The 27,938-nt window shown below is 40.1% G+C and overlaps 1 protein-coding gene across 1 annotated transcript in view; it reads right to left on the bottom strand.

The window, feature by feature from the left end:
* Window positions 1–469: 469 nt before the first annotated feature.
* The window catches only part of LOC136857396 (ER degradation-enhancing alpha-mannosidase-like protein 2), a 54,228-nt gene continuing 26,759 nt past the window's right edge, over window positions 470–27,938 (bottom strand). Inside the window, exons 7-9 of the mRNA XM_067136033.2 lie at window positions 24,959–25,123; window positions 24,691–24,880; window positions 470–1,352 (exon numbers count right to left, since the gene is read on the bottom strand). Of these exons, the coding sequence (XP_066992134.1) occupies window positions 553–1,352; window positions 24,691–24,880; window positions 24,959–25,123 (1,155 nt within the window). The 3' untranslated portion in view covers window positions 470–552. The remainder of the gene's footprint in view (window positions 1,353–24,690; window positions 24,881–24,958; window positions 25,124–27,938) is intronic.

The raw sequence follows: 27,938 nt of genomic DNA, 5'->3' as shown, positions 1-27,938 counted from the left end.
GTTGACCATAAGCACTTGGATAGGAAACATTAGAGTGAGGAGCCTGGCACAAGTTGAATGCCAGACTCAGCTAGGAGCTTAACTATAATCAATACATTAATTATAATTAAATATAGTCAACATGGATTTTTTACTATGAAGTTCATAAATTGTCAGCTAGGAGCCCCAATGGCCGGCAACCCATGCTCCCAACTTGAAGGACTTCAGACTCTCCCCATCAGTCATCTCTTACAATGTGAAAGAGATAACATGGACGTATTCTACCGGCCCTATCCACAGTGGAATGTCTGTGTGGACACAACTGTTATTAATTTTTATTTTTATGGTTATTTAAACGTAAGGCTCTGCATTTGTTATGAAATGTCTGGATTACTCAGTACAATACGAGTCTTACCATGATTCTGGAGGTCAAGAATGAGAGCAGCCACGCCCTTGCTCCTAAGCATACCATCTCAGAGGACATATAAAGTTACACTGTAGCAAAGAAAATAATTTATTTTGGAAAAACAAAGTATGGAATAATTTCTGTGCGTTTAGAATCTCTCGTTCATCTTAGCTGACACCAAAGATCTCTCCCGACATGGAGAGTCTCTGGAGAAAGGGTTGAGCTGGACACGACAGCAGTTGATAGTCTAGCTCCCAGCTTATGTTGCGTTTGTATCGGGACTCCGCTCTCAACCTCTCTAACAAGGTCTGTGGGTCGAAACGTGCATTCGATGTGCTCATTCTCGGTAGCCATGGCTCTGGTTCGGGTGCTTCATCCTCGGTGCTCTTAGAGTTGTCCGACGTAGAATCGTGCACAACGTCAGGATTAGCGTCCTCGTTAACCAACACTTCGAGATCATCCTTGTCCGAAACTGAATACACGCGATCACTGTCGTCAGCTCTGTACTCCAGGGCATCGCTCTTTCCTGTCTTCAACGTCCTGTCGTCTTCAGATTTTGAACCATTCTCTACCTTCTTGTCAACGAGGAGATCCAATTTTAATGGTAAGTCTGTACTTGCATCGAGGTAGCTAATGTTTGGTGCATTTTCAGTCTTGTCATCTTCCATTTCCTGGTTGGAAGGTCTGATGACGTCAATAGCTCCATCGATCTCATCAGCCAGTTTATTGAGAAAAGCCTTACGCTTCTCAGTCGAATCAGTCGGTGAAGGATAATCATCTTCAGCAACAATCTCTTCCACGACCGGATCGTCGGGTACCGGGCGTGGTGGTGCACCTTGGCGCTGTCGACGGCGAGTAGAAAGCGGATCCCCTTGGAACGCACCCTTACTGTTAAACATCTGCTGGATGTCAACTTGACGATGTCCACTGCAGCAGTGCAATGCACCTGGATCAATGGGATGGGCCTCTGTAAAAAAAAAAAAAAAGCACAAACAAATGAGGTGAGACAGAACACCAGCACCCACAGCGAGCATTTAACTAAGACAGAGAAATGTCATAATAATAATAATAATAATAATAATAATAATAATAATAATAATAATAATGATAATAATAATAATAATAATAATAATAATAATAATAATAATAATAATAATATATTTAATATTTTACACTGTATGGCCTGTATTTGATGACTAGTAAATTATATAAAGAATTTTTTATTTCCAATCAGCCCAATATTTCTTCATTCTGAAAGATGCTGCCTCCCTTTCTTCAACTGAAAACCCCCTCTCATTACACCTTTTACTGATCTTGGTCTGCAGCTTTTCTGTTAGGAAAATAATAAAAAGTAGTAGTTCACTAGACAAAAAATTAGTCAGCCTTAGAGAAAGCATTACAAACATAATTTAATACCAAGTAAATCTGTCTCTGGACTGGATAACTGCCTGGATTCGGTTAGGAAGAGAGTCCAGTAGGTTGTGCAGGTACATCGCATCCAGGTTAAGCCACTCGCTGAGGATTTGATCAAGCAATTCCACCACATTGCGGGGACGCTAATGTCTGCATTTTACCTGCTGTTCCAACATGTCCCACAGATTTTCAATGGGGTTCATCAGGTGATTTTGCAGGCCAATTGAGATGTAATAAGGTAGGGGAGTGTTCATAAAACTAGTCACATACATGTCCAGCCTAATGAACTTTGCTGTTATCTTGAAAAATCGGGGTATCAATAGCATACTCATCATGCAGATGTTGACTGAAAGGAACTTCCATAACATCACAGACCCACCTCTGGCTTGAACCTGACCTTGCACACATCCAGGATGAAATGCTTCATTTGGTCTTTGGTGCACTCGACGATGTGTGTCATTGGAATACAGGCAAAAATATTATTTGTCAGACCACATTACGTTCGCCAGTCGACCACTGCCCACGTTCGATGATTTCTAGCCCACTGAAGACATGAAGCTTTGTATGCCTGTGTGAGCAATGGCCTCTTGCAAGGGGACAGACTCCAAATGTTCATTGAATGCACTTGCCCTCGTAATGTTCTCTCGCTAGCAGGTTCGGATGAACCTTCATTCACTGACTGCAGCAACTTCTGTCAGGTTTGGAAGCGATTTTGACTGATAAGCTGTGAAATACATCTCCGGTCCCTCTCAGTCAGGATCTTTTCCCAACCACAATTCTAATGTCATGTTTCATGGCCACGTGTAGTACAACAACTGCTTGTAGACACACTGAACAGTCTGCTGTAAAACACTAACAAATCCAGCGACTTCATGCAGCACATGGCCATGGGCACAGCCAAACATGATTGCACCTTTTTGACACTCTGTCACATCCTTACATCTACCCATGTTGATGTTCACTGTCCGCTTGAAATATCAACAACTCGCTGATCGCTACTGCCTTATGCTCACGCAGAGGTAGTGCGTGTGTGGTTGAGCTCTGTACAGGCTTAATGATCCATGTGTGCATGCGCACTAGGGTGACTAAATTTTTGTCTGGTGATGATGATGATGATAATAATAATAATAATAATAATAATAATAATAATAATAATAATAATAATAATAATAATCCATTTCCCCTGTCCAACTCCCACCGGGCTGGGTTGTTTATGGTACCTTTCTGTCTCCCTTTATCCATCATTGCTCCTTAACTGTGTTTCAACCCAGGATTTTTCTAATTATACTATTCCTGTTGCCATTGATGCTTTCACAGCCCATACTTATAGACATGATAATTATAGGCTTTTGGGCTTATGACGTGTCAAGAAAATCAGGTGAAATTCTTTACGTTTCGCAGAGAACTATGCTCTGCGTCATCAGAAGAAAATTTTGACTGTCCTCGAGAAAGGCTTCTAAAACAATGAACGAGCTTTGAATTTAGATGTTACCCAATAGAAGTAGAAATGGTACGTTCTTTCGTCACCAGATGGCTCCTCGGACGCGGTACATCGCTAGCATTCGAAGCGGAGATTTTCTTCTGATGACGCATGGCATAGTTCTCTGCGAAACGTAAAGAATTACACCTTAATTTCTTGACACGGCATAAGCCCAAAAGCCTATATCACGTCTATACTTTTCCTGATAGTTTTCAACCACCTCAGTCTGGATCTACTTCTTGGCCTCCCTCCTATCTAGGCCACCATCATCCTCCCAACATCCTTCCCTCTTCCATCCTTTACATCCAGGCCATCTAAATTCATCCCTCTCCATTCTGTTGAAAAGCTTACTCTGTCCCTTCTTGTCCTTCCATCTTTACTACTTAAAAATTTAATTTTAATCTCCTGTCTTTTTATCAAGTGTCTCTTCCATATTCCCAATGTTTTTCCATTAACAGCACCATACTGATGAATGGTGTCTAGTGTTGAACTTCTATTTCAACAATATTGTTGTTCTTGTACCAGGTGCATAGCTGCCAACTTACAGAAATCAAAAATAGGAAGATTTTTTAATTCTTGGATTTCATCACATATATTGCACCACGGTCTAAGTGAAAAAAGGACAGGATAAAAGGCATACATATCTACAGTTACAATGTGAACTGACCATTAAATTTAAAATCTTAAACTAAAAAAAACCAACATAAAAATGGTTACAAGAAAATGTACCTAATTACTTTCATTTATGACACATACATACGAATAATAATAAAGTCAAACCTTGATTACTCGAATTTTCAGTATCTCGAAGTAACTTAAATCACTCAAAATTCGGTTTCGCTAATTTCTCGATTTCTCAAAGCAATTTCCTCCTTTGAAGCAAAAAATACTCTATAACTCGAATTTTGTGCAACATTAACTGTGCAATACGGCATTTGTGGTTTGTGAGGAACAGTTAACAAGTAAAGAAAAGGTTACAGTGAAGCTGGGAACTAATATGACAGGAACCGTAAAACTCGAACTTCTAGTGATCAGAAAATCGGCAAAGCCTCTCTGTTTCTCAGGTGTCAATTATTGGTCATGTATGAAAGCAATCCCAGAAGTCGCAGATGATAAGCTTCGGCTGCTTGGTATTGATGAGAAGTTTCAACGTGAAGGGAGGAAAGGTTAACCGTAACAAACAGAAGAGACTAAAGGATTTTTTTTCCAAGCATGTTAACGGAGCTATGTTTCTTGTTTCACTACTGTAGGTATTGTATCCTGTCTGCTAAAAAGTTTAATAAGTGTTATAATTAAACTGATGCTGTAAAATAGAGTTTCTTTGTATATTTTTAAGTAGTGTTAAAATTAATGTATTCAGTAGAAGCCCATAGATACATATGATTCAGTTATGTGCTACACATGCTCAAAAAAGGCATTCTCTATAGGCACCATGCAGATAGATCGAAAGGCTACTACTAGCGCTACATAGTGGCCCATTCTGAAACAAGAGGTGAGGCGTTGTACGAGAGTATCAGTACAAAATGTGTAACATTCAAACAAGTTGCGGGTTTAAAGCAATTCAATTCGGGGATCTAAGTGAATCACCATGCAGTAAAGGAAGAAACCTTGTTGTCAGTGGCCACATGAACGGCACTGAAGAGTTAATTTCGAATGGTTTCGGATACATCACAGGAAAAGTCACCCGACAAACGTCTATCACTTTGCCGCCTTATATCGTGAAATTTGAGGTAGACAAGGTGTAGTTAGGTAATAATTCATAAAGTTTATTTAGTAAGGATTACTTAATGCACGTTTGCTAACTTGTACGCATTTTTATTTGTATTTTGTGTTCAGGTTGACCAGAATCGTAATGTCTCTATCAGAGGAACTTGCAAACACGTAGCTGCAGTAGTGTATTATATAAATAATGAAAGTGTTGTCTCCAAAACAGACCGTCCACAACAAAGGGGAAAACCAAGCCCGAAAACAATGTCAAAAGAAAAATATAGAAAAGGCAAACACGTAGAAGAACTGCTCGATAAAAAGACTTTGGAGACATCTCTTCCCCCCTTCGAATTAAGTGAGGATGTTTTAAAACACATCCCTTGCAGTCTTCGTACAATGCTTCGAGCAGAAGCAAGTACTGAAATCGAACAATTGTGCAGGGCCGTAGTCACCTCAGTGATAGACAGAGTAGTGAATGATATGGAGACAGAAGAATGTGAGGAAATTGTGACACAGTCTCTAATGACGTGCGCTTACCAGACAAATGCACCTTTCGCACTGTGAGTGATGAAATGTTTTTTACCAGCAAAGTACAGGTTGGTACAGATCATATAATTAAAATCTCCCTAGACACTATCTCAATCAGGAAGCCCTTGATGGTTTCAAGAAAGAAAGATAAGAATATCTGCTAGCACAAACGCACATCGGATCAAAACTAGGCGACATAACTCTCGCATTGGTAACTGAATCTCCAATTGGGGGAGCTGCTTTGAACAATCTTTCTTACGAAAGCGACATGAAAAGTGAAGCAAAGGAAGTTCATTTGGTGTTCGTGTTATTCGATGTGGGTTATTAATCCACAAGAAACAACCTTGGATTTGTGAATCTCCAGATGGCATAATTCTGAAAGGAAATTTAGCTCACAGTGTGTTAGAAGTTAAGTGTCCATCTTCCTGTAAAGATAAACCAATAGTAGACGAGTCAGGAAATGTGTGAGTACGAGCAAAATAACATACAGTTAAAGACAAGTCATATGTATTACACACAAATACAAATACTGATGTACGTAACTGGCTTGGGAAAATGTGATCTATATGTACTGGGTATATAGCAAAGCACAACAGTTCACAATACCTATTTATCAGGACAAAAAGTATGTCGAGGAATGTCTTACCAAAATGAAAAGTTCTATTTCAATAATTACATGCAGAAAAATAGCAGTATTCCTAATAATAATAATAATAATATACTTATTTGTCAATTCTTGCCTGTTGAACGTTGAACAGATCAAAATGTAAACAAAGAATATATAGAACAAACTGATGGTAGAACACTTCTCAAATTATTCTTTAATTATTGGAGGTTGCAAATTCGTTAACACACAACACATATGCACGATGTCATCCATGTGTGGAAACAGTTCTGTTGGCAATTTCTGTAATATATTATATATTTTTATTCTTTGAATACACCTTTCTACATGAATTCTAATAAGTACTCTCAACCTCCTCGGCTGTTAATCTCCCGTCACTGAGCTCGATAGCTGCAGTCGCTTAAGTGCGGCCAGTATCCAGTATTCGGGAGATAGTAGGTTCGAACCTCACTATCGGCAGCCCTGAAAATGGTTTTCCGTGGTTTCCCATTTTCACACCAGGCAAATGCTGGGGCTGTACCTTAATTAAGGCCACGGCCACTTCCTTCCCAGTCCTAGCTCTTTCCTGTCCCATTGTTGCCATAAGACCTATCTGTGTCGGTGCGACGTAAAGCCAATAGCAAAAAAAAAAAAAATCTCCCGTCATGTAAGAACGGTGGTGTCACGATTACGACACCGCGGCCAGATAAGTTAGTTCTGATGCCAGGAAATCCTTTATCAGCCGTTACCTCATCGCCAGGTTGAAGGAAAGTTAAAAAAACCACTGTCGGTTGTTATGAATGAGTCGCCAGCTCTTCCACCGTAACATTTAGATTTAAAGGCGATCATACCACTAGGCGTGATTGCAATTAAAACTTTTGCAGTGTAGCAACTCTTGTATTGAGAACAGAAATACACTCTCCCATCTACTTGGGGAGGCTGTTCAACCCCTAAATTCTGTGCAGTCAATAATGACCCGACAATTACTGTAATTTCTCTTAAATGCTGGAGGCATTGTTTCTGGAACACTTTCCTTACTAGGCCAGAGTATGAAATGTTTCGTACGCAGTGCCAGCTGCATAAGCATGGTCGTAAAAATACGTGAAATTGTTGTCCTGTGAACACTGAATAGCACCCTCAAAGCAGAATAGGACAGTCCGGTTTTCATTTTCACTAGGAAAATCAATAATCTGGTTTCTTTACATAATTTCAAAACGTTACAGTTTGGTAATAACACAAGCAGCAAGGCAAAGACGTTGAAGTTCACACCTGTTAAATCACGCATTTATGTATTGTTCCTTATGGAACTGCAGCTTGGAAACCTGGACCCTTGATGTCTGCATGATCGTCTTCCGCTCCACACATTTTTTCATGTTTTGTAATGTCCCCTCCCAGACCGAAATGAAATGGAATGTATGCTTGTATATTTACGTCAATTTCATTTATTGAACAAGAAAACATGAAGTCTAAACAATGAAAATCAGATGCATCTGTTCCCACGGATGCATCCTTTGTTATGTTACTTGGGCAAACTGTACTTGAAAATTTACCGACTGATTCTTCCTTTTTTAATCGCTTGAGTTGTCTGTGAAAGTGCTGTAAGCTGGGTCCTGGCGACATATTCCTCTCATTGTATTCATCCGGAAATATTGTCGGAACATAGGCTGGACTTAGTGGGTGTCCAGATCTTCTGTTTACGATAAAATGTGCACTACATATTCTCGAGTAAGTCGTAGGTTGCCAAAGTGATCCATCAGTGCTACAAATTCAAACCAAAATTAAATTAAATCGGATCAATTGAACTTATTGCAAACATGTGCACTACTTATGTGTACGGTACTTCGTTCGGTTAACTGCTTGTATCCATCGCCTCCTTTGGTCCACTTCTATCGCTCGTTTTGGAAAAAAATAAAATTGTAGTTCACTTCCCGTATATGCGTAAGTATTGGAACATCCGACAACACAACAATTGCGTTTACTTAATCTCCTTTTCTCTGCCATTATCATCGGAGTAACTACACGCTCAGTCATAACAGAACAGCTACTGCGAATCTGAGTCTGGAGTCTGCCTCACGTGTTGTTTTCCACCCGGCCGCTAGAGCAACACGCACGGTGCTATATCTCGAAATTTTGATAACTCAAAATAAAATTTATCTCCTGAGGTGATTCGAGATATTGAGGTTCCACTGTATTTATATCACATTGACACACGCAACGAAACGCATAATAGTTTCCTTTATTAACCTGTAAAATGAACAGAAATTTCATTTTATAGCTATCTCTGAACACTTGGAGATAACGTTTGTTATGTTTTATGGCCATAATGTGAAAAGAAAATACCAGAAACTGTCACCGACACAACTCCCTGAAATACATTCAACTCATTAAAATTATGAAGTAAGAATGAACAAAAATGCACTGAAATATGCAAAACTACCACATACAAAACAGATCAGTATGTATCACACATTATTAACATACGAATATGACAGGGGGAAAAGCACAGAACCGCTAGAATAAAACACGTGGCCTAGAACTCCAACGAAATTATGCACAGACACGATAATAGTGCGCGAATCACATAATAAGAAACTCATTCTTTCGCCCCGACTAACTGAGTCGCTAGCGCACGCTAATCTCTGCTGCTTGAAGGACGATTGCCGTCCTGAATCCCCAGCTGTAAAGCACACATGCTGCTGTAGCGAGCAGGAAATTTGATAAATATGATACATGAAGGCAACAGACGATACATTCACGAAATAAAGCATCAAATAAATACGCTTGAAAATGAGGTTGGTTAAATTACACAAGCACATAAGAATTTATCCTTTATCGTAGGGGAAGAGTATTGACCATACTGGAGGTTATATTGGTCAAAAATAGGAAGTAGTAAGAATAAATTGTATAATCGGAAGACGAGTTAAAAAACAGAAAGTTTCCAGGTAATTCTGAAGGGTTGGCAGGTATGCTCATATTCTATCATTTTTTTCCAAATACTATTGCATTACTTTCCACACTGTTAACCCCAGTCCAGGGTTTTAACTGCGTACAGTTAATTGGACTGGGTGTTGTGTTATTCTTGATACCTAGAACATATCACACTACAAACCACCACAGAAGCTCGCAACTTGGGCCGGTGTCATGTGGCATGCTGATGTATAGACAGACTGAAGAACAAAACTGTTATACTGTAAATTGACTGAGTCGAAACTGAAAAGAAATGGCTTTAAATATGACCAGAAACAAAACAAAAAAACCACTACTCTTTTGCCGGAAATCACCTAGAATAAATTGTGCTGCTTTCCTTTGAATCCTTGTATCAAGTAATCCTGGTGTGAGTCACATACAGTGGAACCATACTTTAACTGGGGTCTTACCAGAGACTTATATGTCCTCTCCTTTACATGCTTACTCATCATCGTCATTTTCCAACTCCAGTTTTCTGGGTGTGGAGTACATGCATTCACCATCTCTGCCTGTCTGCATACATCTTCAGTTCCAGGACATCTTCCAATTTGAGACCTCTCTTCTACTCATCTGATTTCACTGTGTCTATCCAGGATTTCCTTAGCCTTCCCCTTGGTCTTTTTCCGTGGGCAATCTTCATCTTCTTTTCTTCATGGGGCCTCTAAATATTAAGTTCCTAATTAGCGTCGACCTCTAAGATCTTTTACTACCATGTTTTTCCTTCATTCCCACCTAGATACACCTGCTCCCTTCACAAAGCTGCAGGTTGTTCTTATTGGGTCTTCGATTTTTTTTCTCTCTTCACCTGGTAGTCTTCCAGTGGAGAGTCTGATTCTACCCAGCGCCTCACATTCAAAAAGTATGTGTTCAGCTGATTCCTCTGCTTCATTGCATTTCCTATATATATATTGTCTCTTATTACTCCAATTCTATGTAGGTGTTTTTTCAGATGGCAGTGTCCTGTCAACAGTCCTACTACCCATCTTATATTTTCTCTGCTGAGTTTCAACAGTTCTTTAGTATGCTTCTTGTTTGGTCCTTTTATCAGTTCCTTTGCAAGTCTGCATATTGGAGTATTTATTCGGTTTTCCATTTGTATCTTTTGTACCCATTTTCCTATGCAGTGTCGGGCTTGTCCAGAGGAAATCCTGCATACAGGTTCCGGGCCTACAAAATATGTTTCTGCCCATTTCCTGGCCAGTTTATCTCATTTTTCATTTCCTTCTATACCTGCATTCCCCGGTAGCCATATTATTTTGACAATGTTGTACTTTGAGAGGTTACGGCCGTTATTCCTGCCTGTCTAGGCTGGTGTCGCCATCTCACCATTAAATAGCGCCTCAATTAAAGGTACCCTAATCACAGAATGAGTAAATCTAGAACCAGCCCTCATATCCAGGTAAAAATGTCTGACCTGGCCGGGAATCGAACCCGATGCTTCCAGGTGAGAGGCAGGCAAGTTCGACCGCAGGGCCGGCTTCAAACATTAATTACCGGTACACGACTAAAAGAATCTGGAAATTTTCCATTCAGTTTTACCAGGGAAACTTCGTCTGTTTCCTCTGAAAACTTCCTTCAGTTAAGCAACTTTGATCGGTCAAACCATTCGAAAAACCTAATAACACCAAGCCAAACAACAATCGACCACAAGTAGTTTTTAATTCTCTAATCTAATAAAATAAAGCAGGTTGGATACAAAAGCACCCAACATGATGACAAAATCCCTTTTTCTTAAAGTCTTCCATTGTAATTTGGTCACCAGTTTACTGTTCGTAGTCAGTTTATGGAAATCTTGTACCGCGTAAATTAGGACTACATCGACTTTTAAAGGTTATGTTGAACCTATTCGTCCTGGTTGAACTTGAGAATATTGTTTCGAATGTAAGTATCGATTCTCAAGTTCTCCAATGCATTATATTCAATTCTGTCCGTCACTAATCACGATCAAATTGGAAAGAGAAAAAAATATCATCAAAACTTCCGAATTTATGGTTATTCGTGACCATGAGCTCAGCTGGAAAGTGCACTCATTGTACAAGTTAGTACGAGTGCGAAATGATGTGAAGTTTTTACATATAACGTGCGCAAATAAAAAGACTGCGGTTTTTATAACATTTTAACACAAAAACATGAAATTCCCAGTCTTATATTAGGACCAAAACAGTAATAGGCAATCCCAAAACCTCCCACGCCTTTATGTATGTAAGGTGCAACATCTGTTCTGGTCTCGATAACATATCCCTATCCGATAATATTAAAATACAGTACAAAATTTGTTTTACATAAGAAGGAGCAGTTTCGATTCCTGCCTGAAAGCTCAGTGACTATACAGTACCCTGGGGGAAGTGCCGAAAACCTGTTCAGCAATACACTCGGAAAAAAGTATTAAAAAAGTAAACATCTAACCCTGGATATAATGTGGACGTTTTGCAAGTACTAACATTTGACGAAACTTGTTCCGTCTTCAAGTACAGCTGTCAAAATGAGCTCTGTCTCCTTCCAATAGTTGTGGACACACTTTGCTTTATGATTTCGATTCTCTAAACAATACCACCCAAATGCGATGCTAAGATCGTCCCTTACGCAAGTTCACCGCCAATCGCTTTTCTGGTATAGTACTTTCTCAAATTACCACAATGATGGAACATTATCACCAAGATCCGTAAGAATGCCGTAGCCGTCCTTTCGTGAAATACAGTGATCAAGGATTTAGCATTGATGGGACTGAAATTTCTGGACGGCTGATACAGGAAATCGTTTCTTCGAGGAACGGATAATGCGGGATTTTACAACGTTTTTTAATTAGGATGCTCACGGGACCACATAATTTGAACTGATAATACGGGAAAACGTAGTTTACGGGAATGTATAATCGAGGTTCTACTGTATTTTTCTGGGACCTTCCTGATTTCCAAGTTGTATCTTGGCCGCCACTAAATCCTTTGAACAATGTTCCTGCAACAGAAGGCATTTTAGTTTTCTGCTCACAACTAAACATGTTCTAGGCATATTCGATGTAGTATCGTACAATAGCTTAACTCCAGATTCCGCCAGTCCTGCTACTCTGCCCTTAACTACCCATGGCTCTTGTATAAGAGCCACATCGATAGCCTCGGACTTGAACTTCCTGACAAAATTGGCAACAGCTGATTTTTTTTGTTGTAGGCTGGCCTGTAGAACTTTCAGTACCATCCTTGCCAACGCTAGGTTTTGTATTTCCCTTAATTACTTGAAATTTGATCTGTCCAAGTCCAAGCTTGGCCTTAAGGCCTCTCATCTTGAGCTCCTCAAAATCTTTCATTAAGGGCCGAAACAATTGTCCTTCCTGTTTCTGGAAAGGTTTTAGGTATTATTGCTACCTTGATTGAAGTTATTCTTTCCTTAAAGGACACGACTGTCTCTTCTTTCTGTTTCTTGGTGGGGGTTTTGTACCCGAATTTGATGGCGTACTATCCCCCGACCTTGGCCTTTTGGGCGTTGTCGAAGGGATAGGCTCTCGCCGATCCCTGTTCCTTGGCTTCTTCTCCATCCAAATTACAGCCGCTATTTTGGCTTTCTTCCTCGTTCTCTTCCTTTCCTTGTAATATGCACTGTTGCGACGTGTTCTGTCGATATGAAATCTGTTGATTTTCGATGCAGAAATCTTCAGTTCTGTCTATACGGACGTTCCTGGTTTGCTTGTGGTAGCAGTTTGCTCTACTGGAGCTTCTGTTGCCATTTCTTGTTTTGAGTCTGCAACAGCCTGTCCAATTGGGACTTTTGCCTCCATTTTTTTCATCATGGGCTTGCTCCCGGATCTGCTCTACTGGAGCTTCCATGTCTTCCCTTGATGCTGAGGTTTTTGAAATTGGTTCTTTATAAGCATCCATATTTCAATCAATCATAGAGTTTTTTCCCCTTCTAAGGTCCTGAGCGTCGTTCTCACCATCCGTGGTGAGGCATACAGCCAGACATTGTCCTCACCCAACTAAGGCTCTCCGTAGCAGAGATCACGCCCCTCAGTCGTCCATCCAGCGGTCCGCCCCTGGCCCGAACCTAGCTAGGTTTGTTCCCCCCTTCAGTAGGCCTCCTCACGTGGTCTCCACTTGGCATTATCATGACTGCGTTCACAGCCATGACTTTCCCCCTAGGTTGGGATCACCCCTTTCCCAACCTGCAGCTCGTCCAGGCTACGTAGAGCAAAGTGATGTGTTGGTTCCAGCACCCCGCAGTGAGCCTTCACCTCAATCACCAGCCCTACTTCACCTGAACCAGTGTATCACCCATGTGAAAGAACCATGAATGCCTCCCTAGCATGTGTCCTTGGACAATAAGGTTGAAGTATTTTCTGACAGGTCTCTCGCTCCTCATTCTCATAATGTGCCCATACTACTAAAGTCTACACTTCTTTATTACACTGGTATAGGGACCTCAATGCCAGCTACCTTCCTGTTTATTTCATTCCTGATTTTGTCCTTTTGTGTAGTTTGATTCATGGTTCTAATTTACTTTGCCTGAATTCTGCTATAGTCATTGTTTAGTAAAGTACATGCCTCTAAAGAATATGTGAGACTCTGTAACAAGTAGGTGTAACGCAAGTGTAATGGACTAGTGTAACTTGGAAACAATTCCCTAACCCATAGGTAAATAATGGAAATATCAAGCTTGATGATTATTATTCACTCACTCACTCACTCACTCGGCTTCTGAGGGACGTAAAGTTCCCGTGCCGATCTCATAATTCTCTTCCATCCTTTTCGATCTTGAGCCTGCTCTTCCCAGTTATCAATTTGGAGTGTCCGGCATACCTTGTTGATCTTCTTCCAGGTGCTTCCGGGTCTTCCTGAAGGTCTTTTCCCAATAAGAGATCCATTGCATAGATCTATTGATGTTCGGTTATCCTGCATCCTCAGTACATGTTCAGCCCAGCACAGTCTGTTGGATTCTATCACACCCATTATAGTGTGTTGTTGAGAGAGGGTGTAAATCTCATAATTATATCTTTTTTGCCAGCTTTGAGAGATAGGATCGAACCATGGGTCAAATACATTTCTATAAACTTTATTCTCAAAGACTTGCAACTGCTGCTGCTCTTTCTTGGTTATACTCCATGTCTCGGAACCATACAGAAGTACTGGTCGAATGAGTGTATTGTAGATAATCATTTTTGCATGCCTTGTTAAAAATGTTGAGAATAATATAAGGCTCATAGAGTAAAATGCCTTATTTGCATTCTTAATCCTAGCTTGGTGTTCCTGTTGCCTTCAGTTTTGCTCATCAATACACAAAGGAATTTAAACTCCTCTACTTTTAAATACACTAAGTGATCAAAAGTATCCAGACGCCCCCAAAACCATACGTTTTTCATCTTAGGTTCATTGTGCTGCCACCTACTGCCAAGTACTCCATAGCAGCGACCTCGGTAGTCATCCGACATCGTGAGAGAGCAGAATGGGGTGCTCCACGGAACTCACGGACTTCGAACGTGGTCACGTGATTGGGTGTCACTCGTGTCAGAAGTCTGTACTGGAGATTTCCACACTCCTAAACATCCCTAGATCCACTGTTTCTGATGTGATAGTGAAGTGGAAACGTGAAGAGACACGTACAGCACGAAAGCATACAGGCTGCCCTTGTCTGCTGACTGACAGAGACCGCCGACAGTTGAAGAGGGTCGTCAAGTGTAATAGGCAGACACAGGGAATTCCAAACTGCACGAGGATCCACTCCAAGTACTATGACAGTTCGGCGGGAGGTGAGAAAACTTGGATTTCATGGTCGAGCGGCTGCCCATAAGCCACACATCACGCAGATCAATGCCAAATGATGCCTCACTTGGTGTAAGGAGCATAAACATTGGACGATTGAACGGTGGAAAAACATTGTGTGGAGAGACGAATCACGGTACACAATGTGGCGATCCGATGGCAGGGTGTGGGTGTGGCGAATAGCCGGTGAACATCATCTGCCAGAGTGTGTAGTGCCAACAGTAAAATTCGGAGGCGGTGGGTGGTGTTATGGTGTGGTCGTGCTTTTCATGGAGGGGGCTTGCACCCCTTGTTGTTTTGCGTGGCACTATCACAGCACAGGCCTACATTGATGATTTAAGCACCTTCTTGCTTCCCACTGTTGAAGAGCACTTCGGGGACAGCGATTTCATCTTTCAACACGATCGAGCACCTGTTCATAATACATGGCTTGTGGCGGAGTGGTTGCACAACAATAACATCCCTGTAATGGACTGGCCTTCACAGAGTCCCGACCTGAATCCTATAGAACACCTTTAGGATATTTTGGAACGCCGACTTCGTGCCTGGCCTCACTGACCGACATCGGTACCTCTCCTCAGTGCAGCGCTCCATGAAGAATGGGCTGCTATTCCCCAAGCAACCTTCCAGCACCTGATTGAACGTATGCCTGCAAGAGTGGAGAAGCTGTCATCAAGCATTACCGATGGAGGGCGCCACAAACTTGTACGTCGTGATCAGCCAGGTGTCCGGATACTTTTGATCACAGTGTATATATTTCCCAATCTTCAAAGACAATCTGTCAACCTCCTCATAATTCAGTCTCTGTACAACCATCTAACGTGTCCTTTTATCATTTACCCGTAAGCTAATTTTTGCTGCCATTTCCTCTAGTTCCACAAATAACTGCCTAATTTCTAATTCATTGCAGCCAATAAGAACAATATCATCTGCATATGCAAGGACTGTATATTGTCTCCCCAATATGATGCCAGCAGGTACAAGAGCTAATTTCCTGATAATCTTCTCCAGTGCAATGTTGAATAGAAGAGGAGATAGTGCATCCCTTTGTTCCAGGCCATTTTATTCTGGAAGGAACTTTATTTTCTGCCCTTGACCAAAACACAGGTAACATTACCATCCATACACAGTTTGCACATGTTAATTTTATGGGAAAACCAAACCCTATCATGAAGTTCCACAGCCCTTCTCTATGTATAGAATCATATGCCTTGAAGAAATCCATAAAGAGATAATAAACCAACTCCTCCTGTTCCCACACCTTACCATTAATAGTAATCATCATCATCATCATCATCATCATCATCATCATCATCATCAATGTCCCACTCCAGTCGCCCGGGTATGTTTAACAAGCCTCCTCCACTCCTTTCTGTCCTTCCACTTTTCCTGCTCCATTACTTCCGCCACATCCAATCCAGCTTCTCTAATCTCCTTCTAAATCTGATCCATCCACCTTCTTCTCGGTCTTCCATCTGGTCTCTTTCTCTTAACTTCTCTTTCCAATTCCCTTCTTGCTACCCGTTTCTTTTTACATGTCCGAACCATCTCAGTCTTGCTTTCTGTATGTTGTGTACGAACAGTTCTATATTTAGCTCTTCTCTGATTTTAATATTTTGAACTCTGCCGTGCCGTTGATGCGGCATCGCCCGCATTCCGTACTGTGGGCAAGCGGTGCGACCTCAGCTCGGACCGCGACCAAACTGTAGCAGAGTAAAGTAAAATAGAAAACTATAACATAAAGGAAAAGGATTAAATTCACTAAAGTGTCAAGGTAAAATAATTATATTTATAATTAAATGAAACTGAAGCATACATGGAAACTGTTAAGAGGACGCAGTATGGATCTGTAGAAACCTTACAGCACGTTGAAATGTTGAACAAGTACAAAGGATGTTGTGGTCTCCCTTATCATATTTACTCGGTCAAGGGGCAGAGAATGCGATGTTCAGAAGTGCACGTAACCAAAGGAAATTTCCAGGTTCGCCCGTCGAGAACAATTGAGTTGGTTACAATTTCCTTAGGGAAGGGATACCACTGACCAATAAGCGAACAACAAATCTGAATCACGCGGCTACTGAAATCGTCAGGGTGCGGTTGTTTCTAGAAGGACTGAAATGACTTAAGGGGGAACACAAGAGAATAATCAGTCAGTCTTAGCAGTGAGTCTTGAGGGAGAAGTAGTGGGCGACCAGGAAGAGTAGTTGGGACGGTACCTGGGCAGGGTGACAATCCGGTCAAGCCGTGAATAATTTCAAGTGAGAAATTAAGTCAAATCATGGTAGCGAGTAATGATTACTCAGGGACGGTCAGCCGGGAAATCACACTTACTCAAACATTAAAGTATCTACGTGGAGAGAAGATTCCTAAATGGGTCGCAGAAGGTTCTGAATTATAAGGAATCTCACAGTAAGGGATTTAGCCCAGGTAGCCATACAAGTATGCTGTCTAGTTGTGGCAAATAGTAGGAAGTCACAGCAGGTAAAGAATGTCACACGGGAGGAACTGTAAAGAATCATGGTGGTTCGTGCATATGGGTGGAGGTCCATGGAGGAGTCCACAGGCTAAAGGCTAAAGGCTAGCTGCAGTTCGACCGGAAATTTCGGAAGCAGTAACCACGGCATTTATTAGCAATCAGAACACTATTCGAGGGTAATGCTATAGGAGCCACACAGACTGTATTAAGTTAAGGTATCAGTACTGCATCCGCTTGGGTCTACAGTGAAGGAAGCCAGTGAATAAAGTGAAGTGATAGTGTATACGAGTGAAAGCAGAACCTCAAGAAAGAAGACTTCGCGGAAGGCTTCATCATCTCGGAAGATAAGTATCATCCAGTAATTAGAAACTAAACTAAGGAACCCAAGAACTTTTAGCTAGAAATAAACTGGTAGATAAAGCAGTTCCCTAATTGCGCAAATGGGTCTTTATTTAAAAAGTGTGTACATTTTGTATATTCTGTAGATAATTCATTCTCAGTAATTCAATATATTTAATTTGGCATTAAGCCGGCTTAAACTGGAGTTTTCATTGTAGTGCATTGAGAAACCTTTTCCAGTCCCCAGCTTGTCACGTCCTTAGGATATGACAACTCTATCTCTTTTTGTCTTTTTAACCGATGGTCTTAAAAATTTCATTTCTACTGCTTGGATCTTACTATCTTGTCTCTTATTAGTTACCATCGTTTCTAGTCCGTATGTTACAATTGGTATGAAATACTGTTTATGTAATGTTAATTTTGTTCTCTTGCGTACTTTGTCATCCCATAAAAGCCCTCTGACTTGGTGATAAAATGTTGTACCTTTACTTAGTCTGTTATTAATTTCAGGATTGATTTCATAACTTCCATTAATAATGCTACCCAGTTACGTAAACTGTTATACATTCTGTAACCGTTCTCCGTCTATGATCACTTGGCTTCTCATTTTCTCTTTTCCACAGTGCATGACTACAGTTCTCTTTTTACTAATTACCATTCCAAACTCCTTCAGATTTTCATTCTATATGTCCAGTCTCCTTTGCACTTCCTTTTCTACCGGGCGAGTTGGCCGTGTGCATAGAGGTGCGCGGCTGTGAGCTTGCATCCGGGAGATAGTAGGTTCGAATCCCACTATCGGCAGCCCTGAAAATGGTTTTCCGTGGTTTCCCATTTTCACACCAGGCAAATGCTGGGGCTGTACCTTAATTAAGGCCACGGCCGCTTCCTTCCAACTTCTAGGCCTTTCCTATCCCATCGTCGCCATAAGACCTATCTGTGTCGGCGCGACGTAAAGCCCCTAGCAAAAAAAAGAACACTTCCTTTTCTCCCTTTCCCCAAATCACCACATCATCTGAAAATATCAAAGCATTCACTTCATCACTACTGATACTATGTTTTACACGTTTTATGATTTCAACCATCAATATATTAAACAATAATGGCAACAGTGCACTTCCTTGCTTGAGACCCTTTTTTGTATAAAATGTTTCAGAGTCGCCACTCCCCACTTGTACACTGCTTTTACTCTCATGGTACAACATTTTTATCTTATAATTAATGATTTTGGAACATTCTTTTTCAGTAGCCATTCCCATACATGTTTTCTCTTAACTGTGTCATAAGCTTTTTCCAAATCCAAAAATATGAAGATGATTTTCTTGTTCCTTTCCAGATATTATTTCATTATCGTTCGCACTGTAAATATCAAGTCTGTTGTTGATCTATTTGGTCTAAAGCCATATTGTTCTTCCTCTAACTGTGTTTCTATTATATCCCCCAGTCTTTTGTCTATGACTTTCTCCATTATTTTTAGCCCATGTGATAATAGAGTTATACATCTATAATTTTCACATTTGTACTTTTTTTTTTTTTTTTTTTTTTTTGAACAGTGCTACAAAGCTTCCTTGTTGCCAATCTTCAGGTATCCTTTCATATGGCACTGAGGGCTCTGTATAGCCACTGTAGTCCAATGCTTTCTGCTGCCTCAATCATATCAAATTGAATTAGTCTTTTCCACTAGCTTTACCTTTGATTATTGCTTTCACTGCCCTTTCAAGTTCCAACCATGTTATTGGGTTTTCTTCTTTTTCTCCATCTATTATTTCCATTTTCTTATCTCCTTCTTCCTCCGAGCAGTCATCCTCATTATAAAGCTTTTCGAAATACTTTGCCATCACCTTCTGAAGACCCTTTTCGTCATGTACTATGGATCCATCTTCCCCCTCTAATGCCTTGATTTTTCTTGATTTATTCTTTTTGCTTTTATTACTCTGCATAATACGTTTCTGATTTCCTCGACTATCTTGCTCAATTTTATAAATTAATAGTCTTAATTGCAAATATGTTGTCTGTAGTGGATCTGTTACTATGAAAACCGTTCTGATAGTTCCCAATACCATTTTCAGCAAATGGTTTTAAACGCTGTAAAAAAATAAAATGAATTTTGTAGGCCGTGTTTACAAGAAATATACCACGATAAATTTGAAGTTCTTCCTTATCCACTCCTTTATGAATTGGAACAATAAGTGATTCCTGCCATTCTTTTTGGATAACTTCATCGTGCCATATCCTTAGAATGATCTTATATATGCATTTATGTAATCTTTCTCCACTGTATTTAATAAGCTCAGCAGGAATGATGTCACTACCTGAAGCTTTATTGTTTTTAAACATATAATACCTCTTGATATGATGGCTCTGGTATTTGCTCTTCTGATGGGGAACTAAATGGTTTACCAATACAGGTTTCTGGATCATCACAATTCAGCAAGGAATTGAAGTATTGGTTAAAGTAATTTAATAATTTGTCCTGATCAGCAATTAAATTTTCAGACTTACCTCTCATAATACTTGATCTTGGTTGAAATCCTTTTTTAATTGTGTTGACAGTTCCGTACATCTTGCGGATGTTTCTGTTTCTGTAGTCATCTCGCATGGATTCTATTTGTTGTCTCATGTAGACTTTTTTCTTTCTACGAATTAATTTACTACATTCTTTCTGATTTTTTCTGTATAGTTCCTCAACATCTTCATTCTTATTAGACTGCAGCCACTTATTATGCCATACTGCCACTTCATTGACTGCATCTTGACATGCCTCATCGATCCATTTCTTTTTCTTACTAACACCTTTTGGTATCGCTTTCATTGCTACTGTTGTCATGATTTGTTTCGCATTATTCCACATTCGTTCACAAACTTCGTCATTTGTTCCATCAACGTCTTCTCCCAGAATATCAAATCTGTTTGCAATTTTCGCATTATACTTTAATCTTTCATCCTCCTGCTTCAGTTTCTCGGTGTCAACTTTGCATCTTTCCTCAGCCTGTGACTTAAAAGACATTTTCAATTTAATTTTAACAGAAGCAATTATCATATTGTGATCAGATCCTATCTCAGCTCCTCTGTAAGCTCTGATATCAGTTATTGAGCTTCTATGCCTGTTATCAATTAGTACACAATTAGTCTTACCGCCACACGAATACCATGTTTCCTTATGAATTTGTTTATGTGGTTCTGGTTTGTGAATGTAGCGAAATTGATTAGTCTAATAGCATTATAATTGCTTTCGTCATGCAGATTTTCCCTTCCTACTGTTGGCACAATAATTTCTTCCTTTCCAACTTCTGCAGTGAAATCACTCAAAATCATTTTGACATCATGTTTGGGTAATTTATTCCACAGTTCTAACAAATCCTCATAAAAGGAGTCTTTAATGTGATCATCCTTGTTGTTTGTGAGGGCATGGCAGTTCACCAGTGATATGTTAAACCATTTAGAATGTATTCTCAGATAGCATAATCTCTCATTCTAAGGTTCAAAGGACAGCACTGATGAACTAGTGAATTTTGGACATAAAATGCAGTACCAAATTCGTGGGGTCCAGTTTCATTACCACTTTTAAAAAGTGCATATGTCCTGCATACCACTACCTAATACTGTAATCTAGTCTCTTGAATTGCAGCAATTCCCACTCTAAACTTCTCCAACTGTTGACCGTGGATTTTAAAGGATTCAGGTTTATACAGGTTTCTTACATTCCAAGTTCCTATTCGTAAGTCCGATTTCCATTACAGGGTCATATTTTGATATCCATTCTTATTCATCCGAGGCAAGTGTGAAATATTCGTAACAACCTTTCTTTTTTAATGCAATAGAGCTGTTAACCCTATGTGCAACCCCCAACCTGGAGGGCCAGAGACTTTTCTGTCAGGGTTGCCTTACCTTAGCTGAGTAGTCCCAGTTTTAAGGCGCAAGGTACTCGCCCTCACCCCATCTATTACAATAGGATTTGCTGGTTATAATGTATAGCAGGTGGTCCATCAGCCAAATATTTCTTGAGTTTTAGCAGGTACACGTACTCAACACGGGTGCAGCCCCCAAGTTTCTCAACCAGCCAACGTTCGGGATACCCATTCAGGTCTTTATTTTTTTTTTTTTAATTTGCTTTAACGCCTCACCGACACGGATAGGTCTTATGGCGACGATGAGGGAGGAAGGGGCTAGGAGTGGGAAGGAAGCGGCCATGGCCTTAATTAAGGTACAGCCCCAGCATTTGCCTGGTGTGAAAATGGGAAACCACGGAAAACCATCTTCAGGGCTGCCGACAGTGGGGTTCGAACCCACAATCTCCTGAATACTCTATATACTGGCCGCACTTAAGCGACTGCAGCTATCAAGCTCGGTCATTCAAATCTTGAATGGAGTGGTTTCACGTTCCCTTCTTCATCTTATGCCGTTGGCCATCTAGTAGCTCTTCCATCTTTAGGAGCAGTTTCTCACTCCAAGGGCAAGAGTGCCCTTCCTTCTACTCGCTCATCCGCCCTCCTAGGAGGCCATTGGCATTTGGTAGAAGGGGGTCTCCTTATACCGGGAGATATTCAGTCCCTGCATTCGTTACCCGCCTGTATATAATATATACATATATATATATATATATATATATATATATATATATATATATATATATATATATATATATATATATATATATACATACATACATACATACATACATACAACCGTTGCCCCCTCTCTACCATGGGGAGGTGAATGTCAGAATTTCTTTCTCTATTATTATTACTATTATTATGACTTGTGAGGTGGGGCTATGAAGTTGTTTACATCTATTAGTAATATTATTATTTACGTATTTGGTATAAATCGTGATTGTATTATTCATGAGGTTATGTTATGATACATCTGCTACATGTATATTAATAAGGGTTTATTTAATGTAAGAACACGTAATTAATAGTATATAATTTATTATTACCTGTAAATATGATGTATAAATCCAGCATAATGTTGTTCAACACACGGTAATAGTCCAGACCAACACATCTTGCCACTTGAATTGTATAGAAAATTCCTTTCATTGTAAATAGGTTATTGGAGACTCTTCAAATTATGAGAAAACATTATGTGTCATACTCTTCTAGAAACCTGACCAGGCAATGTATATAAAGAGGCAGTCTTGGGAGTTGAGTTGTTTTAGCGAGAGTTGTGAGTGCAAGTCGTTAATCGAGTATGTGAATTCAAGTTGTGATTTTGTTGGGTTGGTAGTTGGTTGACATGAAAGTGTTGCAGTCTTCTTCTTTTTCTTTGTAGCAGTGTTTTGTTCAAGAGGGCAGTTATTAGAGAGAGTGAGAGAGAGAGGGAGTGTGTGTGTGTAATTTGTGAATAAAACTGTACACAATTGACAGCATTTTGTGTGTGCGTCTTTGTGGTTACAACAGGTGTGGTACAGATTTGCTTTTTGTGGTATTTTGCAGTCCCAGAATAGATTTCTGATTTTATTATAAGTGTGATGCTTTCTGTGTCCTGCTGAGTATTTCCTGCTTGACAGTGTTGTCTTTGGAGATTGTGTTTCTGAGGTACTTGAAGCGAGAAACTGATTCTAGTTTTGCTCTTTCCAAAAAGAGGTTTGAGTTTGTTCCTTTCCTGTTGATGGTCATTTCTAGTCTTTCTTATCTTCATCTTAAATCTATCGAACATATTGTTCCACTCAGTCTTACTACAACCCCTGAATACCCTCACAAGCATAAGGAGAGAGCTTTATTTACAACCTTGTTAATGTGACTATCCCAACGCCAGGCTGAGTGGCTCAGACGGTTAAGGCGCTGGACTTCTAACCCCAACTTGGCAGGTTCTATCCTGGCTCAGTCCGGTGGTATTTGAAGGTGCTCAAATACGACAGCCCTGTGTCAGCAGACTTACTGGCACGTAAAAGAACTCCTGCGGGACTAAATTCCGGCACCTCGGTGTCTCCAAAGACCTTAAAAAGTAGTTAGTGGGACGTAAAGCAAATAACATTATTATTATTATTATTACTATCCCAACGAAGCAAGATCTTTCTTTATATAACACTCAAGTATTTACAGTGATCCCTGTGAGGTGCTTTTCCCCCTGACTGATAGCCATTTCATACCAATTTTATTGTGTATGGGTTTTTTCCTGAATATTACGTAAAATTGGATACAAACAACAATCCATTATAGCAAGTACATTTTTCACTGTTATAAATTCTCGGTATAATGGACTTCTACTGTATATCGATTACTAGAACCTAAAGATTACAATTTTATTTAAAGAAGTAAATTATGAGTAAAAGTGACATTTTGTGAAGAGTAAACATTACATGTAAAAATTACAAGAAAAGTATTCGTTCCAAGTAGTTTGATTACTTTTAATCACTTACTTCCCAACTCCGTTTATACTTTCCACTAATTTACAAGCTAACATATTGTGTCTTGATGTGGTGAATTGTGCTTCTCTTCAACATTTTCATTGCAAAGCCCTGGGCTAAAATTTTAAAAGATGTATTTGAAATGTTACAATTTAGGCCTACCTGAAATTACGATGCATAACCTTCAAACACACCAGCAGGATCTCCCAGTTATCTATTTCACAACCAAAGTCATCTATGTCACATATGCATAAGCTATTTTGACAACTTTGTCTTCTGTCATTTTCTTCACCATCCTTACTACAATTGTACAGAATATATTCTTTCACTTCTCCAAACTGCATCCTTGATTTAAAAAAAAAAAAAAACAGAAACTGCTCTCAAGTGCTGTCTAGTGACAGAACTGTTACTGTTATTGCATAATACCACAAGCATGTAAATATAACCAAGCCCATAAAACTTGCAGTAGGAATTTTAATTGATATCGAATGCTTGAGCTAGTAGAAGTTATGGGCTTGGACAATTTTGAATGACCAGAAGCCTGTAGAATCTACAGGCATGAACGATAATGCTAAACCATGGTAAAACATCGTATAGTACTAAGAATTGCTGGATATGCCCATTTTGTTATCCGACCAAGGGACCAGTCTAGAGTAGGCCATGAGGTTCATTACTCCTTCTAGGATGCTTATTACCTGTGTTAAAGATATATCCACCAGCCTCCAACACACACTCTCCCCAGGGTGTCTGGATCACTGTGCCATGCTGACCTCGGTTGTGGATGAAGTTACCGGGATCGAACAACAGGTACAGGTATTTGGTTGTTTCAGCTAGGAAGAAAGATTCCATGCGGTCTTCTTTGCGATGGTCCCTCACGTCCTTGATCTAGGGTCAAACATCCAAGGTCAGTGACGCACGGTCCAAGGACAAATGCACACAGACACACACAGCGATGAATCTTACCGTGGCATAGCCGCAAGGAGTGCGGGCGCTGTGCTGGATGCTGCGCAGGATATCCTTGCCCACCTCCAGCAAGTAAGGGTCGCCAGTAGCACGGTACAGGTACATAACAGACTCGATGAGTTCTGGCCGCAATGGATAACCCTCACGGTTGGCTCCTACCTCACCCTGGAACAGACAGCAGTAACTACACCATTCTACAAGTAAGAGGGATCACACCAAGTAATAAGGTACATGAACACTTGAATATTAGCTGTATCCCGCAAGACAGGGGCTAATCTACAAATACAGTATTGGACAGAGTATTAAGTTGAAAACAACGCTTTCACTACCCCTAACCACTATACCAGCAACAATATTTAAAGGAAATTCTGGGGTGTGGCTACAAGAAGTGAATCAGCCAGTCCGGAGCTCCTACATTCCGTAGTACAGAGTAGCTGGTGAACATTCTGTGACATCAAGAATTCATTCATCATTTATGCTGAGAAAATGTTACGACGCTCTAAAGCAAGAAAGAGGATAGTCAAAGAGTCCCCTTTCTTCTCAACAGTCCAAGAACCAGATCTCTAAGCAAAGTGTTTGGCGATTTATGATATATTTTAAATTTCGCTCACAGAATGTTGCTTGTGTATGAAAACACATTACGTTATCTTCTGTCCCTTCTGTTTTCTTTTGTGTGTTTAGTCTGGCACCTGCTGTCTCAAGGACATTTCCTTCTACCCTAGTAGAGCATGTAAGTGCTGACAGGTAGGATAAACAAATATCGTGATCCAGACTTCAGTGATTCGAAGAATGCAGTCCTCACCTCACTGCGATCAATTTTGTGTTTCCTTTCACAGAGAGTGTGCGGCCTTTGTGATATTGTATAATGCCTGTGAACTTATTACCATGCAATTTATAGGAAACTATTATTATTATTATTATTATTATTATCATTATTGTAGGAAATTACATATATTTGGATAGAAGAATACAAAAATAATAAATTAAACATTGACAAAATACAGGCACCAAACACATCAGCCATACAGTCTGTATCACTCTCTTATCCTTGTCTTTGTCGTCTCACTTTCTACTGCTTTTTTTGGACTTTTTTTTATACTGCCAACACTAACTTCACATTATTATCATCATCATTATTACATTTACGACACCTATCATGGAAATGCATACTTTTAATAATAAGCTGATAATGAACTTGGTACAAGTGGCACAAGTGAAGGAGTGGTATAAAAACATGCATGTCTCCGTGGATAGACGAGAGACATTATTTTCAATGTCTACAAGTTCTTTAAGAAGCAGTTCCATTATAAATCACATGCACCCAGTATATATACTGACACAGTGACAAGCTACAAGTCATTAATCTCATATTTGGTCCGTATTGACAACAGTGATTACATATAATTTTAAAAAAATATTTGTTTAATGTCAACCTAGTCAATACTTACAATTGACATTAAACAAATATTTTTTTTAAATTATATGTAAACAGTGACAAGCTACGAACAAAACTTACGGTAAGTAATTATTCACTGCCTGAATTTAGCTGTCGCATTATGCCTTTTGCCGCTGTACTGTATGTGTCAATGGGTGTCGTGCACATTCCTTGTTTCTCGTATAAGTGGAATAGAGTGGTTAGCTCTTTGCACTCAACAATTAACCTGGTACTTATTTCTAACGTAGGCAGAGTGAATCACAGGAACATGTGCCTCTTCCTTTCTGTGTCCAAGAGACACACTTAATTCTTCCATTCCAAAACTCGGCAGTTCTTATCCCTCTGTCCGTGACAAGCAAGAGATCTTCCCGAGTACCAGAGTCTTTCATCTCTTGCCAGGTTAATAGGCGCCTTGGGGACTGAATTTCTCCGCAATTCCATCTTGCCTCTTCAGTACAGTCCCATGTCACAAGACTGCTTCAGCAGTTCGACATTCCTGTCCTCATACATTTTGAGGTCCTCCGTGTGGCATACGGCAACTGATGCTCTCTGCTTAGTTCTTTACAAAGGAAGCCTTCCTGAAGTGGTCCTGCTTCCCTCCAGAGTGGCACACACCCAATCTCAGGTTAGGCCTTCAGGAACACCGTCCTCTGTATAAAGCTCTTGCTGGATCTGAGGCAGGGTGTGATCACCATATGGTTGAATATTGAGTGCGTGGAGTCCTGTCTACTTCTCCTACCACAACATGACAAATTGCTGGAGTCGCAATATTTTCTGCACTGGAGTCAGTTTCAGGCACCAGTGACCATGCAGGTGGAATCGTTCAAGGCTATTTCTGCTAGCTTTGGATGAGCAGATGCTTCCCAACGCGGTGTCCCAAAACAGGATCTGAAGGTTTGCTACCTCGTAGAGAAGTGAAAGTTTTGTTTGTAAATTTTTCAATCATCATTCATCTGCCACCGAAGTGGCATATTCCCTTTCAATTGTTTGCCTAGTTTTTCCTTAAATCATTTTAAAGAACTTGGAAATTTACCGAACACTTCTCTTGATAAATTACTCCAATCCTTCATTCCTCTTCCTATAAATTAATATTTGCCCCAATTTTTCCTCTTGAATTCCAACTTTATTTTCATATTGAACTTTCGTACCTCTAACAGTTACTCGTCTAATAACGTCATTCCACGCCATCCCTCCACTGACAGCTCAGAACATACCACTTAGTCGAGCTGTTCGTCTCCTGACTTCCAAGTCTTTCCACCTCAAACTTTGCAACATTTTTGTAACACTACTCCTTTGTTGGAAAACACCAAGAACAAATTGTGCTGCTTTTCTTTGTATCTTTTCCAGTTCTCACATCATGTAATCTCGGTTTGGATCCCATACACTGGAACCATGTTCCAACTGGTGTCTTACCACACACACTCGTACCACCTTCAGCTTTGAAGTTACTGCTCAATGTTGAGCATGACCATATTTACTCGTGCATTAGATCCTTTCCCCACCATTTACAGCAAAAAAAAAGTAAGGGGGTGGAGAGGGGGTCCA

This window comes from Anabrus simplex, chromosome 1 (genome assembly GCF_040414725.1).
Source record: "Anabrus simplex isolate iqAnaSimp1 chromosome 1, ASM4041472v1, whole genome shotgun sequence".
Lineage (NCBI taxonomy): Eukaryota > Metazoa > Arthropoda > Insecta > Orthoptera > Tettigoniidae > Anabrus > Anabrus simplex.
This window is presented reverse-complemented; position numbering and strand designations above follow the sequence as displayed.